This window comes from Dendrobium catenatum, unplaced genomic scaffold (genome assembly GCF_001605985.2).
Source record: "Dendrobium catenatum unplaced genomic scaffold, ASM160598v2 fragScaff_scaffold_264, whole genome shotgun sequence".
Taxonomy (NCBI): Eukaryota; Viridiplantae; Streptophyta; class Magnoliopsida; order Asparagales; family Orchidaceae; genus Dendrobium; species Dendrobium catenatum.
In genome coordinates this window covers 1,291,356-1,306,914 of record NW_021318726.1, presented here as the reverse complement: position 1 = coordinate 1,306,914, position 15,559 = coordinate 1,291,356, and the positions used below count along the sequence as shown (strand labels likewise).

The following is a 15,559-nucleotide window of genomic DNA, read 5'->3' as shown; positions in this document are numbered from 1 at the left end:
TCAACGAAACGGGCCTAAATATCTTCTTGATAAGGATAACAACACAAACAATCCTTTAGTTTTCGAATGATGGCCTTCTCATAGTATATTAGTATGTAAGAATAGATTATTGAATTGAAAAACGGTAACAATTTCAAAATTCCTGATAACAAAGATTACTTGTGAAGATTGTTTCTTTGCTGCGGGGATCCATGCAAAAAGGAACATCAAAATTTTCTCTCCCACATTATTTCTTTAATCTTGTAGTGCTCTCCAAATTGAGATCCTGGAGGTTAAGCAACAGCTCGTTTGAGTTTAGAAACACCCTGTTAGCAGAATTCGAAATTGTTTGAGCTACTTCCCTTGCAGCTTCAATCTGCCTCAATGCAAGGAATGCTGGGTTGTTTGCGATTGCTTCTCCAATAAGCTGAGCACTCTTGGCCTCACCCTGCGAAATAAAAGACAAAAGTTCAAGCATCTTAAAAACATGCACAAAAAACTTCAATAGCAGAGGCAGATCCGACGATCCTTGCAAACAACTATTTACCCTTCGCGTCACATACCGTTTATAGTTTCAGTCATTTTAGTAGCAGGTCCATACGGTTAGAAAAATCTTTCATTCATGCTAGATATGAGAAGTGTGTTAGACCAGTCCCACCTGAATCAGACATGGTTGGGCCAGTCCCTGACTCCACCTGGACCAGCCAAAGCACATGCCAAGCAGAACAAAGTTCCACACGGATGACTCCTGCACCCATTGGGGGGGAATTTTTATTCTGTGCGGAGTCCGGACGTCGTCCAGAGACCAATAAAAATGAGCCACGACGCTCAATATCAAGTGGTATTGGATGGTTCTCCTGTCCGGTGTCCGCACAGAATAATCTCTCCTTGGGGTGGGGCTCGAGGGGAATTTTCAAATAAGGGAAGGGGGAGGGAAAGCCAATTTGGGAGGTCTATTTTGGGATTTTGTTGTATTAGTGTATGCTTTAAGTAGATTTTTTTTTTCCCTTGGGTTAGAATTATGTTATGTTTTGTTGAATTTAGTTTAGGTTGAGAGGGCTCTAGCCGGTGGCCAGGGATTTGAGAGAGCCGGACCTTCCTCTTAAATTGAAGATCCAACTATATTTTGTATTTCTTTCATCGTTACTTCAATAAAAAGGGTTTTTGTATGTTTGTCTTTGTATTCTTTTTGCTGAAATTGAAGGGTTTTCTTAAATTCTGCATTTACTCCTATCAAAGTGTTGATACTATACCAACAACAAAGTGCAAATTCCTAATTTCAAAACATCAAATTTGTTGCTGTTATCAGAATAGTAATTCGAAATTTAGAGAACCACCCAGAAGATGTCCCCTAGGCATATTCTTTACATAACTAAAGAACTGAATACTATATTAAATTGTCCAAATGAGCAACAACAAGCAGTTAAGTGGCCAAACAAAAGCAGCAACATACAGAAAACTAAAAGCTATCAATCTAAGAATACTACAGATGTGATTGATAAAAAAATAAATCAAGCTGTGTCACAAAGTTAAAAAGTTAGAAGTCAAATGAAAGTAGTTTTTTAGTTATATTTCCAAGAATTGATATATATTTCTTACATGCAGAAGGCTAAAGAAAGCTGCAATAAAGGAAACAAAATGAAGTATTTGAAACAAATGAAGCATACATAAAATTATTGCTCACCTGAGCTCTGATTACAGCACTCTTTTTATCCTGCTCAGCCTTTTCCACAATAAACTTGGCTCTCTCAGCATCCTGTGCAGCCACCTGTTTAGCTTCAATAGCATGAGTGAACTCCTTCCCAAAGCTCAGAGTTGTAATGGATACATCATCCAGCGCAATGTTGAAGTTTAATGCCCTCTGCGTCAAGATCTTCCTTATTTCCCTGCTCACAGCCTACACACAAAATGTCATATTTCTTCAAATTATATAAAAAAGTAACGTTCATCTTTGTCTGCAATATTGATATGGAAACCTTAGCTTTTGGCAAAGAAGTTCTGAACTTATTTATTTAACAAAATCGATACCTCTCTTTGTGTGATGAGCTGGCTAGCATTGTATTGTGCTACGACAGCTTTCAAAGTTTCGTGGATAATTGATGGCAGAACCCTTTCATTATAGTTCTCTCCAAGAGTTCGGTATATTGTTGGTAACTGATCGGGCAAAGGACGGGTAAGAACTCGAAGGCCGATTTTAACCTAGGAACCAGAAGTTACAACATATAAAACTGCAGGAACTCAGACAACATATATTGTCCTATGGCTAGGCTTATATAGATTTACATGCATGATAGCAAATAATGATATTATAAGGATTAAGCATGGCCCAAAAAAAAAAAGGATCTGAAAGAGAGATTATCCTCAGACAAAACATAGATAATTCCAAACAAACTTTAGCTAACTTGCACAAGGCATTGATCTCCAAACAATACTGCATAAAGTGATACAGAATTATTCAGAAACTTAACATTGCATTACAAAAATGAAAATAAAAAATAATCAACTTTAATATTGATAATTTATCAAACAAATTTTTCCAAAGATGAGCATCATGAATAATGATAAGGTTGGGCGGTTTTGAAACACCATAGACTTGTATGACCAATTCTAGATATGACAGTCATTCCAAAAAGCCCATACCACCCACATAAGTATAGGTAAAGTAGAGCATCACAATTGTCATTCATCTGCTGTAACCATCAACCAATGTCTTGTTAAAACAACCTTGCTAGATCATATTACACTACAGGCGGCTGAGTGAGCATGTGAAAGCCACAACCTTAGCTCATGCTCCTAACAAAAACAAATGAGCATAAAATTCCAAGGAATATTAAAGTAAGCCAACAAAGCTCAATCAGGTGAAACAAAGGTTGGAACAAGCAGCATAAAAATGAAATGATTCTTCAGTTCAGAAAATTATTCATTGATAATAGAAGCTATTGAGATCAACCAACACAAATTCACTTACAACAAAAACAAAGGTCAACATAAACAAAAAGGCGGCATTCTAGCACTCAATATGACAGAAATTCAGACACTAAAAAGATCAGAATCATTTTCACAACGGTCAAAATAAACAAAAAGGGGCATGCTAGCACTCACAATAATAGAAATTCAGGCACTATAAAGATTAGAATCTTTTTCAGCAAAAAGGGAAATGGTAATGATGGGGACATCAGTAGCGATTTCGACACATGTACCTTCAGGAGATGCCGAAGATCGACGGCCACGATCATGATTTGTATTTTCATCATTTTATGTAGTAGTTTATTTTTATTTTATGTTTTTCCGTTTTTACCCTTATGGGTATTTGGTAGCTATTGTAGCCCAAGGGGCATTTTAGTACTTTACTTTCTTTGTTATTTTGAGGCCTATTTATATGGCCCTTTTCTCATGTAAGAGTTAGTTTTTGATGAAATGAAAATTACTTTGTGTTCTCTTTGTGAGTGCCTCCTCTCTCTCAAATCTCTTAGTGAGTTTTGAGAAGAGCTAGATCTCTTTGTGAGTTCTAGACCTTCCTCCATTTTATTTTTGTAATCAATTAGTGTGAAAACTCAAAAGAATACACCCGGATTGTATTCTTCTTGAGCTTCCTCCCCACAACCCCTTCCACCAAGCACTCCCGCCACCTACCCTGTCCAGCCGCCGACCAGCAGCAGGCCAGCCACCCGCCGGCCTGCAGCCTTGCCGCCGCCTGCTCCCTTAGCCACCCAGGCCGCCAGCCACCAGGCCCCCAGCTCCCGCCGGTCAGCCACCCTTCCCCACCTTGGCTGCCCTTGCCTCCTTCCTCCAACCGCCGGCTCCTTTTTCCCCCCATGAATTTCAAAATTTGAAATTCTAGATGTTTATGAGCCATTACTTGTTTCCTATTTTGGCTCCTTGAATTACGCTTTCAATTTAATTGGATTTCAAATTTCACATTTGGCATTCCTATTATTAAATTGATTGATCTCTTAATTAGGAAGTTTTTTTTTTCCCTAAGAAAACTGAAACTTGATTTCAGTTTTTGCAAAACCTGAAATTAAGTGGTGGTCCCCGCTTCTTCCTAAATCACCTGTCTCTCCTCCTCTTGTGGCCGGCCCTCCCTTCTCCTTCTCCCACAATTAATTCTTTAATAATTCACCATCATGTCTTGCCTTTACCGACTAATTTTCAAATTTGAATTCTCTAAATTGAGATTAAGTCCTCAATCATTGAAGTAAAAATCTGAATTGAATTCAGATTTTGTTATTTTCCCACTGAGCTCCACCCGTCTCACCCTCTCCCCTCTCCAACCCGTGACTCCTCCCTCTTTTGCTCACGGTTCTATTATTCCCTCTCACCCCCACCTCCCCAAGTCCCGCCCAAAGTCCAAACTGCCTCTGTCCTGACGTTTGGCTTGCTGCCCCCTTATGCCAGTAGGAAGATCTTGCTGTCCAGCACACTGGACACCCACAATTTGATGTCCCGAGTTTCCAGCAGCCTAGAAGAGCCGTCCAACATCTCTTGTACCTTCAAGGTTGCTGTCCAAGATCTGTCCAAGACCAAACTGCTGCTGTCCAGAGGAATTCGGCATCTCTTCCTGCTGTCCAGCCAGTCGGGAGAGCTTCGGATGCTGTCCTAAAGTTTCCGATTGCTGTCCACCACATCAAGAAGGTTTTTTGTTGCCGTCTACTTCATCTCAAGCATTCAAACAGCCACTAAAGCTTCATGTCTTCTATTTCTTTGGGTAAACTCATCATCCGACCCTTTTATCTTTGTAGCAACTTATCTATTGTTGTGATATCTTGATTCATGAAAATCATGCTAATCTTCTCCGCTAGAACCTAATAATTGGATGAGTTGTGTGTGAGGGATCTTCTCATAGCAACTAATCTTATTGTTAGTCTAGGGATATTTGTGGAAAATCATTCATGTACGCAACGTTAGATTGACTTGATTGTTATGTGATCTTAACTCTTACCCGTGTGATTCAACCGTAAGCTCGTTTTTCCGTTCTTAATGTTTTATCTCGTCGTTCAAATTATTATAAAGATATAATTATTGGTTCTATCTAAAATTAAGCGTGCAAGCTTTCATTATGAAACCCATCATCGCATGTACGTTCCACATCATCTTGGTATCAGAGCATGGTTTGCTCTAGTTTTGCATGCTAGACATCAGCCTAGGAGTTGTTTTAACTAATTTTACACGTTGTTGCATGCATTCTATCATTTAAATCAGTTTAGTTACATTTTATGCTTGCTGACCACTGCATTCCTGCATGCATTTGGAGGTTGTTAAGCTTGTTTATCAATGGTTCAAGTGTTGTCCTTAACCTAGCTGCTTCATTAGTTGTCTAGGTTACTTACACATTTTATGGTTTGCTGTCCACACAAAATCTGCACCATTTAGTAACCATTTGGGCTAGATTTAGGACTCTTTCACTTTCTGTCCACGCTCTACAGTCCACCCAAATGGCTTAGGTGACTTCGTCCTCCACATTAGTTTGCTGCCCTACTGTTTCCCGCACCCTTTGGAGTCTGTAGGAGTGTTGTTTTAGAGTGTTTAGGTGCTGTCCACTTCCTAAAACCCTTCCTAAACACTTAGATAACTTTATGCCATGTTGTAGTTTGCTGCCCACTTCATTCCTGCACACATCTAGTGAGCTGTAGGCTAGTTTCTTAAGCGTTTAAGGTGTTGTCCTCAACCTAACAACCTTCCTAAGTGCCTAGGTTACCTAACCCACTAGTGTAGCTGCTGTCCGAACTTTTTTCGGCACTTTGTAGTGAGTCTAAGTGAGCCTAACTTAGTGTCTATATGACGTCCCTTACACCCAATCCTTGAGTATCACTTGACGCTTCCCAATGGACCCGATAAGACTCCAAAAGAGTTTAGATGACATTGTTAACCTAGTGGGCAATATGACTAGAATTATGACAGAGAAACCTGTTGACTATACCCACTCGAATTATGTATCCCACTCTGCCTTTCAACCTAGACCAGAGTTTAAGCCACAACGACCTCACTTAGAGTCACCTTACCGTCTACCCACCTTTGATGGTTCCTTGGACCCTTATGACATTAGGGATTGGGTTAGACAACTAGAGGATTATTTTGAATCTTGTCATATCCCTGAGTCCCACCAGATTAGGATCGCTAAGTCTTACCTTAAAGGTCGAGCTATTCAATTTTGGATGACTAAATTTTATATCTCAATTTTCATCAATTTCTATCAAGGGATCATTTAAGATCCATTTTATAGAGCCGAATGACTAAATTGGAAATAACTCGACACATGTTTGACAATGACAAATGGATTTGCTCCTTCTTGCCTCCAATGCACTAGCCTTTATGGAACGTTTTCTCCAATTGTTCAACAACAATAACAACTACATCAAGCATTTATCCCACTATGTGGGGTCGGCTACATGAATCATTTATTCCTTTTTCTCCATTGTGCATTGTTAAAAGTTAAATTCACATTTAAATCTAATAAAGAAAGGTCATTTCTAATATTTTTTAACAAAGTCTTTTTAGGTCTACCTGTATCTTTCTAATACATTTACTTTCCTAACTGGGTCATCAGAAGGTCAACGTTTTATGTGACCAAATCATCTAAGGCGGCTCTCTTTAATCTTATCTTCCACTCGAGCTACTCCAACCTTTTTCACATATATGTTTATTTCGTATCATGTCTCTAAGAGTAAAGGCACTCATCCACCTGAGCACCCTCATCTCTGCAACACTTAACTTAATATTAAGCTTCTCTTTTTCTGCATCATAAAGCATTGCAGATCTAAATTGACAAATTTTCACACTAATATTTTTTTAAGGTGACAAGGCAAGGAATTTTTTTGGTAAAAGTATAAACAAACCATGGTCATCTATAATAACATTTCGAAAATGAGGTGGTACTTTCAATTTTGTAGCAATTAAGAAGTTTGAATGCCATATGAGTAATAAGAAGAATTAGGTGTCATAAATCTAACTAAAAGAGATTTCAGTACATTATAGGTGAAAACCCCAAATAACAATATGATCGTGAATTTGATGATTAAGGCATCCTTAGTTGCATTCCTTCCCAATCGATTACCATTCTGGCAATAAATTAAGATGATGAGAAGGGGCAAACATTTCAAATGCATAAGTTGGATGATATTTTGAAAGCATACCATCTGAAGGTCACGACTACCAGAAGTACTCTCGACAAGGTGTGGACGAGCACGAACATCATATATGATTGGTCTCTCAAACCAAGGGATGATCAAATGAGTTCCCTCAGGATAAACCTGCACAAATATTCTCATAATCAAATAAAGAATGATTTGCAAAACTAAGAAACTATTATGCATATAAAAGAAAAATATCAGTAACTAGCCCAGCAGATCACTTACCCAGAACTCACAAAAAGATGTAAGAACATTAAACAACAAAAAAAATGAACAAATGAGCTTGCTTCCCACAAAACCCTCATTCAAAATAATGCTTTTCTTTCCATCTTAATTCTTTATTGGGCTACTACAGTGTTGTTCTATTCCAAACATCTAAGCTAAACCTCAGTGATCACTCCTCTCCAAGGTGAATCACTTTCTTTGGATGAGTATTAGAATGCTAGTTGAATGCATACCATGGCTTATTTTACAGTCAGACCAAACTTCAAATTCTGAGTATTACAATACTGTTGATTGCTACTCTGCACTGTGTGTATTCCGGCTTATTTTACATTCAGACCCAAACTCAAAACAATCACATTTGGTGCACAATCTTCTTCCATAGCAGAGACAAGGTTGGAATGTAGACACTAGGTTAATATGAATTGAAGACAATTATATCAAAAATCACATTACATAACAACTAAAACTCCTTTATGATTAAATATATATTAAAAAAAACAACATCTAAAATACAATAGATGTAGGATGTATGCTACAAAAAATTAGAATATTTTTACCATCAAGAAAGGTAAATGCTGGAAAAATAAGTTGGTTTAAATGGGTTCTTCCCATATCATCTGACTTATTACAACCAAATAAAAAATAAAATAATAATAATAATAATAATAATAATAATAATAATAATAATAATAATAATAATAAACTGACTAGTTAAAACCAAAGGATTCCTTAGGTCCACCATTTCATCAATATCTCAAAACTTGAACAATCAACTACACTGACAAAAAACATGATGCATACCCGTTTGTTATTTATTTGCTGAATTCACTTCAGTGCTGCCCCTATCAAGGACGCATGTGTTGTGAGAGAGAGATAAATGTGAAGGTTTTGCATTCCATAGGTGCACCATTGCATCTTCATTCTTAAAAGTACAAGTAAATAACTGGAAAGAGTTGCAATTATTTATGATCTAATAAGGCACAATTAAAATGATGAAGACACTGAGTGATGCAGACATCCAACCGTCCATGCTTATCCAAGGAGGAGCTGAAGATCGACGGCCGAGATCACTTTATTTCATTTTAGTTTATTAAGTGTATTTTTATTTAATTTTATATTTTCCCTTTTTTACCCTCTTGTCTTATGTAAGCCCAATGGGCAAAATTGTCTTTTATTTTCTTTTAAAGCCCATATATAGAGGCTCTTGCTCTTGTAATAGGGAATGATGGATTAATAAAAAAAAAATTGTGTTTTGCACTTGTGTTCTTTGGGAAGAACGTTAGTGAAATCCCTATGGGAGGGAGTCGGAGTTTCCACCAGCCGCAGGATGGGTCCGGGCTCTCTGAAACCGTTTTCAGATTTTAAGAGAAGAGGTTTAGAGCTTGCATCCTCTCTCAAATCAAGAGAACCTCTATTTTCTAGAGAGAAATCTGAGGTTCTTCTCAGGTTTTTGGCAAAAAAGTCATAATTTCCTTCAGGTTTTGGAGAAGAGATTCTTTCGCTAGCAAAGTTCAATTTTCGTTCTACATCACTGAGTTTTGGAGATTAACCACCCGATCCTTACTGACAGTTACAGAAGTTTCCACAAGGATGTCCTGTCATTGTCATAGTCTTCAACAAAAGTATTAAGGTCAGGATTTATGGCTTGCAGGGATTGAGATTAGAGATCTTCCTCTTCTCCTTGATAGTTTATACAAATTCCAGCTCCCTTGACCCTTTAGTTGGAGGTTAAATGGGCAAGGGAGGAACAAATTCTTTGTTGAAGGGTGATTCCTCAGAGGGTTTTTTAAGAAGTTATGCCGTTCAGCTATGGTTTATTTACCATGGATGTGAAATTTGAAGGAATTAAAGAAGCCATATTGACAATGCTAAAGTATTTCCTTCGCCACTATATGCGCTAATTATCAATAAGAAGGCTTTTCGTATCCAACAAAGGAGTTTCAGGAAGTAGAACCATTTCAGAGAAAAAAACAAATGTTGAAGAAACAGAATAGGATAAATAGTCTTATAAGAAGATGTCAATGGTTAAGAATTATTATTTAAATTTAATGTGTGGAAGTGTTTAAGCTCCAATGAAGCATTTTGGACGCAAAAGAAGCGTTTTGCAAAAGACATATTAGTTAAATTTAAAGACGGATATTTATTTGAGAAGAAATGTAAATTATTTTTATAATAATAATTTATAAATCAAATTGATCACTGCAGCTGAAGGATTTAATTAATAAATTTATTGGTATTAATTTATAACAATTACTGAACAATGACAAAGCTACCTAGTTTAAATTTATTAGAAATGTGAATATTATATGGCTATGATTCAATTCATCTACTCAAACTATTTAAAATAAATGACTAAGATTCAATTTGGGAAGAATCACAAGCCACTTTTATGATAGTAGCATAGATATAAACACGAATCTCCTATTTCATCTCCTGAAGCACTTTAACACATACTACAATGCCTTTATGAGAACCAGATAAACCTTTCATTCTAGATACATCACCTTTAACCATTTTTATCAGAATAACTACACTACAACTATGTCTTTTCACTCCCTCCAATTTGCATGTGCACAATATGCTTCCATGTCGGATCTTGCCTATTTACCATTAAGCTTTTCTCGGAACCTCTAACTACTATAGGAAACCCTCAATTGAATATTTTCATCTAAAAAAAGAGATTATGAAATGCAAATGAGTTCTCACCAATAAGAGGAGAGGCATCGGAGGAGGACAACAGGACAAAACAACGACGGTGCCAATGCAACAGCGGCTGAGCAACACTGTGCAGATAAGTAGTAGTGGCGTGCGGGTAGGGGGGGTTGGGGATAGATCCGAGAGCTTTTCAATTTCTACTTAGAATTAGAAGTAATTAATAATAAAATGAGGCTTTGGGTATATATTTGATTTAAATTAAAATCTTCAAATCACCCAAACTATTAACATTTAGGACTTGCACCTCTTATTTATCACATAAAGGTGCACCACGAGGCAAACCTTAGACTTGTTGAGTCATATGACTCAACAAGACCAAAATGAGGTATGTCTCATGGCAACTTTTCTAAAAAAACACCAAGACACTCCTCTTAGTATGCAATATTAAACAAAGTCTCGAAAACCCTTCCAACATCCCCCCCCCCCCCTCCCCCCCCTATAACACTTTCTTCCCCTCCCCCCCCAAAAAAAAAAAAAAATTTACTTGTTGCCTAAACAAATTCTCTTTAAACTCATTATTCATTGTGGCTTCTCCGTTAAATTTAATTTTCTTAATAAGTTGTTACAATATTAATCAAATTTTGAATCTCACTCAAAACTTGCTTGAATTTTGAGCCAATTGAGAATGAAATTGAGTCATTCGAGTAAAAAATAGGAACAAAATATTTGCTCAATAAAGTTTTAAGCTGATTTCAATGTTGACTTGCTTGAAATATGACTTGAATAAACTAAAATTATATATAATTATACTATATGTATATATAGAGGGTGACAAATACAAAAGAAAAATCAATTATATGTTAGGCTATCGTTTTTCATAATTATTTTCTATCAAAAAAGTGTAATATTTTTATTAAATTTTTAAAAGAATTATGTGCTGTTCATTTCGAGTCAGTACAAGCTAGATCATATTTAAGTTCGATTGAAATAATGCTATGTAAGTTATACATTAATAATTTAAACCGACTTAAACTAATTCAAGTTGCCTCATAATTGATTTATTTCCTTGCTCAACTCAGACTGTAATTCAAATTCCAATAGAAGTTCATCATCCCCAAACAAACCGCAACATCCAATAAAAGAAAAACAAAAAACCCTGATCCAACAAGCATCATGTGGTCAAATAAAAAAAAAAACAATAGAAGCGTTTAACAAACTTGGTAACAATCTAAGTATAGGCCTCTCTTCAGCGAACAGCTGTTCAAAAGTAATCGAACTTTCCGATTTGAAACATGAACCACCAGGAAAGGGCCTCAATGCATCTGTGGTGTCCAACAAACAAAACCCTCGAGCAATCAAAAGATTTAGCAAGTGATATACCGGTATCCAATACGATAGCAATCCACAATCACTTCTACCTAAAATTAAATGCATCAGATACCTTGTCTTTGATTCCTTGAATGCGGTTGAAGACGATGGCCCGGTGACCGCCGTCGACGTTGTAAAGGCTATTGAGAGCGGCGTAGACGCCAGCGCCTCCGATGAGCGCAACCTTCACGAGAGTCGCCGCCGATCCAGCATTCGGAACCCTCGCATTTTTAAAGCTCATCTCTGCTTCCTTCGTAAACCACCCTGAAATCGGTCAAGAATAAAGATGGAATCGCATTCCAAATTACAGCATCAACAAGATTCAACAGCTTACAGATATGCTAACTAGATAGGAACAAAATGGACGTACAGTGGCGGAGAGACGGACGAACTGTAGAGGGTTTAGGGGTTTGGAAGAAGACGCGGCGATCTGGGTAGCTGTAAGTGAGAAGAGTGTATTGGGGAAGAAGAAATACTGAAATGTATTAACGGTCCGATCTATTCGATCGCGTAGTCCGGGAGCAAAATCGGAATTCGGTATTAAAAATCTAAACCCTTAAAATTAAAAAAACAGTTTCTATGTGTAAAATATAAATCTTATATAATCACAAAAAATAATATGATAATTGGGTAAGGAAAATAAATTATTTAACTCTAATTATATTGTAAAGTTTGTCCATGATAATACGCGAATACTCCAGGACGCAACATATATATAAAATAAAAAAATAATTATCAGCATGATAAAATTAAATATCTACTCAAAATGTATAAGCCATATGGAATACTTTATTGAAAGTATATAGATAACTATTTTCCCTAAAAATATAAATATAATTTTATTATTTAAATTACTACATTATCTATTGATTATTAAAACAATCATATATTTTCAATTTTTAACGGTATATATATATTAAATATCACACAAAACTTTTAACTTTTTTCTTAGCAAATATATTTCTATGCACATAAAGTTAGTTTATGATTTTAAACTAAAAGAGAAATTATTATGCATCGAGTCTGGATGATCTGTATTCCAATGAAATGGAGGCATATGATTTGTGGATACTTTTTGTACAATTTATACAAATTCTAGACTTTTTTTCATTGGAGTCCAGACGATTTAAACTCCACATATAATAATTTCTCAGATTGGAACTCCACTGCAATTCCCTCAGGTGATGTAAGGATAAAATTAATTTAAATGTAATCAGTTGAGAGATTAATTGAATTTGATAAATTCTCGGACTATAAGCCACCCTAAACAAAATCTCAAACCTTCACTTGCTCTTATTAAACAGAAAACTTAGTTTCTATTATTTTAGTTTCTTTTATTACTTTACACGTGTATTCACCCTATTGGTGCTATTACTTTTGCCTATCTGTAACTCTATATTAGTAGCATTGTACTCTCTGTTAAGATATTATAATAAAATTCTTTTCTTCCTTATTCACGGTCTTCTTGTTCTTTCTTGTCTTCATTGCTCTGCTTCGGCTTTCATGGTATCAGAGCGGGATTTCATCTAGATCCTCGCTTCTTGTCTCTCTTTTTCGGTTGAAATGGCTACCTCCTCTAACACGGATACGTCCGAACCTCGACAGAACTCCGGTCATAAAACCGATGTTCAATCTTTGCATCAACAACTCAAGTTCTTGATGACTCATATCAAAGGTATTTCTCTCACTCTCACTGCTGAGAACTTCCCCATCTGGAAGTCTCAGGTCTTCAAGCTCTTCAAGGCTAATGGATTTGAGGGATTTCTTGACGGAAGTTGTACCTGTCCCAATCCGTCCATCCCCACCTCCGAAACCGAGCTTTCTTTCCAAACCTGGACTCATCTAGATCAAAACTTGGCTGCTGCACTTTATTCCCTCATCTCTCCCAACATCTTGCCATACGTTCTGTCGCTTGATCACTGTGCGGATATCTGGGAAACAATTGGCCGTCGTCTTCAATCCAACACCCGTTCCCGCACCATTCAATTGCGCAATGAGCTTCATCATCTCTCGATGAAGAATCAAACTATGTCTCAATACCTTCTTGCTGTCAAATCCGTGGTAGACGCTATCGCGGCAACTGGTTCTCCGCTTCATTCAGAGGATGTCATCTTTTATACTCTTAACGGCCTCCCACCCCAATATCAATCTTTCAAAACTTCCATTCGAACCAATCTTCAGCCGCTTAGCCTCGACGATCTGTATACATTGCTTTGTAGTGAAGAACTTAATATTGCGCAAGAATCCGCATTGCAAAATCTTCATCTCACTGACCCGGCCACGGCTCTGACTGCTTATCGCGGACGAAACCGCGGACGGAATCCCTTCAGCCGTGGCAGAAATTCAAACCGTGGCCGAAATCGCTCGGACAAGAATCCTACTAGCAATATTATGTGCCAAATCTGCACCAAATCTGGCCATTCAGCGATCAAATGTTGGTATCGTAATGATCCCTCATACACGGAAGACACCGTCAAGACCGCGCTACTTACTCAATCCGATGCCAACAGCAATACTTCGGACTGGTTTCTGGATAGCGGGGCGACCAATCATCTTACCGCCGATCAAAATAATCTCCAATCCAGTCGATCTTACACTGGTAATCAGCATATTACGATTGGAAACGGCTACCAACTACCAATTCAACACACCGGAAAAGGTATTTTACCGACTCCTACAGGTAATCTTTCCCTTCAACACCTTCTTCATGTTCCAAATCTTTCTTTCAATCTAATATCTATTTATCGTTTAACCAAAGATAACCAATGCTCTGTCAAGTTCTCTGCTCATGATTTTCAAATCCAGGACTCGAAGACGGGTCAAATTCTGCTCAAGGGACCTTGCCTTAACGGGCTTTATCCCATTCTTCTACCAACTACCACTGCTCAGTTCGCTCTCTTCTCAGCTCAAACGGTTCCAGACCTTTGGCACCGTAGACTCGGACATCCGGCTTTGCAAACTGTCCAGACTCTTCGAAAGTTTATTCCTGCAATTTGTTTCACGTCTAATACTAATAACTGTCATAGTTGTAATGTTGCTAAAAGTCGTCGTTTACCTTTTATGTTGTCTAAATCTTTTACTACGCATAGCTTTGAACTGGTTCATTCCGACGTCTGGGGTCCTTCTCCCACGCCATCCGCTCAAGGATACAAATATTACGTTTCCTTTATTGATGATTTTTCTAAATACTGCTGGATTTTTCCGTTATTTCATAAACATGAAGTTTTTGATAAATTTCTTGAATTACATAACTTGATTAAAAATCAATTCAATCAAACTATTAAAATTTTTCGCTCCGACGGCGGAGGTGAGTTTGTCAATAACAAATTCAAAAACTACTTCAAAAACTTCGGCATCATCCACCAGTTTACTTGTCCTTACACGCCGGCTCAGAATGGCGTCGCCGAAAGAAAGCATCGGCACCTACTGGAAACTATGCGAAGTCTTCTTATCGATGCTCATCTACCACAATCGCTCTGGGTAGAAGCCTTGCACACCGCCGTGTATCTTATCAACCGGCTTCCTTCTCGATCGCTCAAGAACATAACACCATATCAATTGCTTTACCGAAAGCCTCCTGCATACAATCATTTAAAAATTTTTGGATGCTGTTGTTATCCCTGGATCCGACCCTATAACACAAATAAACTCTCTCCTCTATCCACTGCATGTGTCTTTATAGGTTATGCCTCTGCCCAGAAAAGATGCCGATGTCTTGATCCTCGTACAGGTTTTGTTTACATATCAAGACATGTCGTATTTAACGAAGGTATATTTCCCTACTCCTCTCATTCTACTAATACCCCTTCTTTACCTGTTACTGAATCTATACCTCCCCTTTTGTTGGTTCCAACTTGTGCTACTAACAACAACATTCGCACATCTTCCGTTATTTACGCTGAGGCTTCTCATCCGGCTAACCCGGTAATATCAGACAACGTCCAACCTGTTCCAACTGAATTGACGTCATCACATTCAACAAGCCAACTTGCTCCAGTACATCATATGCAAACACGATCTAAGACTGGGCATTCTCGGCCAAAGAAGATTTTCAGTCTTCTTCATACTAATACCGATCTTGAACCCACCTGCTACAAGGAAGCCGTGAAATCCAAACACTGGTTACAAGCTATGCATCAAGAGTTTCAGGCACTTAAATCACAAAATACATGGGATCTTGTTCCACCTGACCCATCTCAAAA

At 37.5% G+C, this 15,559-nt stretch overlaps 1 protein-coding gene across 2 annotated transcripts; it reads right to left on the bottom strand.

Moving 5' to 3' along the window:
- Nucleotides 1–11,888, bottom strand: LOC110099120 (prohibitin-2, mitochondrial). Of its 2 annotated transcripts, none has more exons than XM_020826177.2 (6): nt 11,728–11,888; nt 11,431–11,621; nt 7,113–7,229; nt 2,008–2,178; nt 1,664–1,876; nt 1–427 (listed from the first exon to the last, which is right to left on the bottom strand). In XM_020826177.2, the coding sequence occupies exons 2-6, from the start codon at nt 11,596–11,598 to the stop codon at nt 227–229; spliced, it is 870 nt and encodes a 289-aa protein (XP_020681836.1). In that variant the 5' UTR covers nt 11,599–11,621; nt 11,728–11,888; the 3' UTR covers nt 1–226. The 2 variants fall into 2 exon arrangements, with proteins under 2 accessions (XP_020681836.1, XP_028549206.1); XM_028693373.1 differs by having other exon boundaries at nt 11,692–11,868.
- Nucleotides 11,889–15,559: the final 3,671 nt, after the last annotated feature.

Excerpts from the sequence above, each read along its gene's own strand:
- LOC110099120 (XM_020826177.2), bottom strand. The coding sequence starts at position 11,598 with ATGAGCTTTAAAAATGCGAGGGTTCCGAATGCTGGATCGGCGGCGACT. Across the intron at positions 1,877-2,007 it reads AGCTCATCACACAAAGAGAG|GCTGTGAGCAGGGAAATAAG; the intron begins GTATCGATTTTG and ends TTTTGTGTGTAG. Across the intron at positions 428-1,663 it reads GTGCTGTAATCAGAGCTCAG|GGTGAGGCCAAGAGTGCTCA; the intron begins GTGAGCAATAAT and ends TTTATTTCGCAG.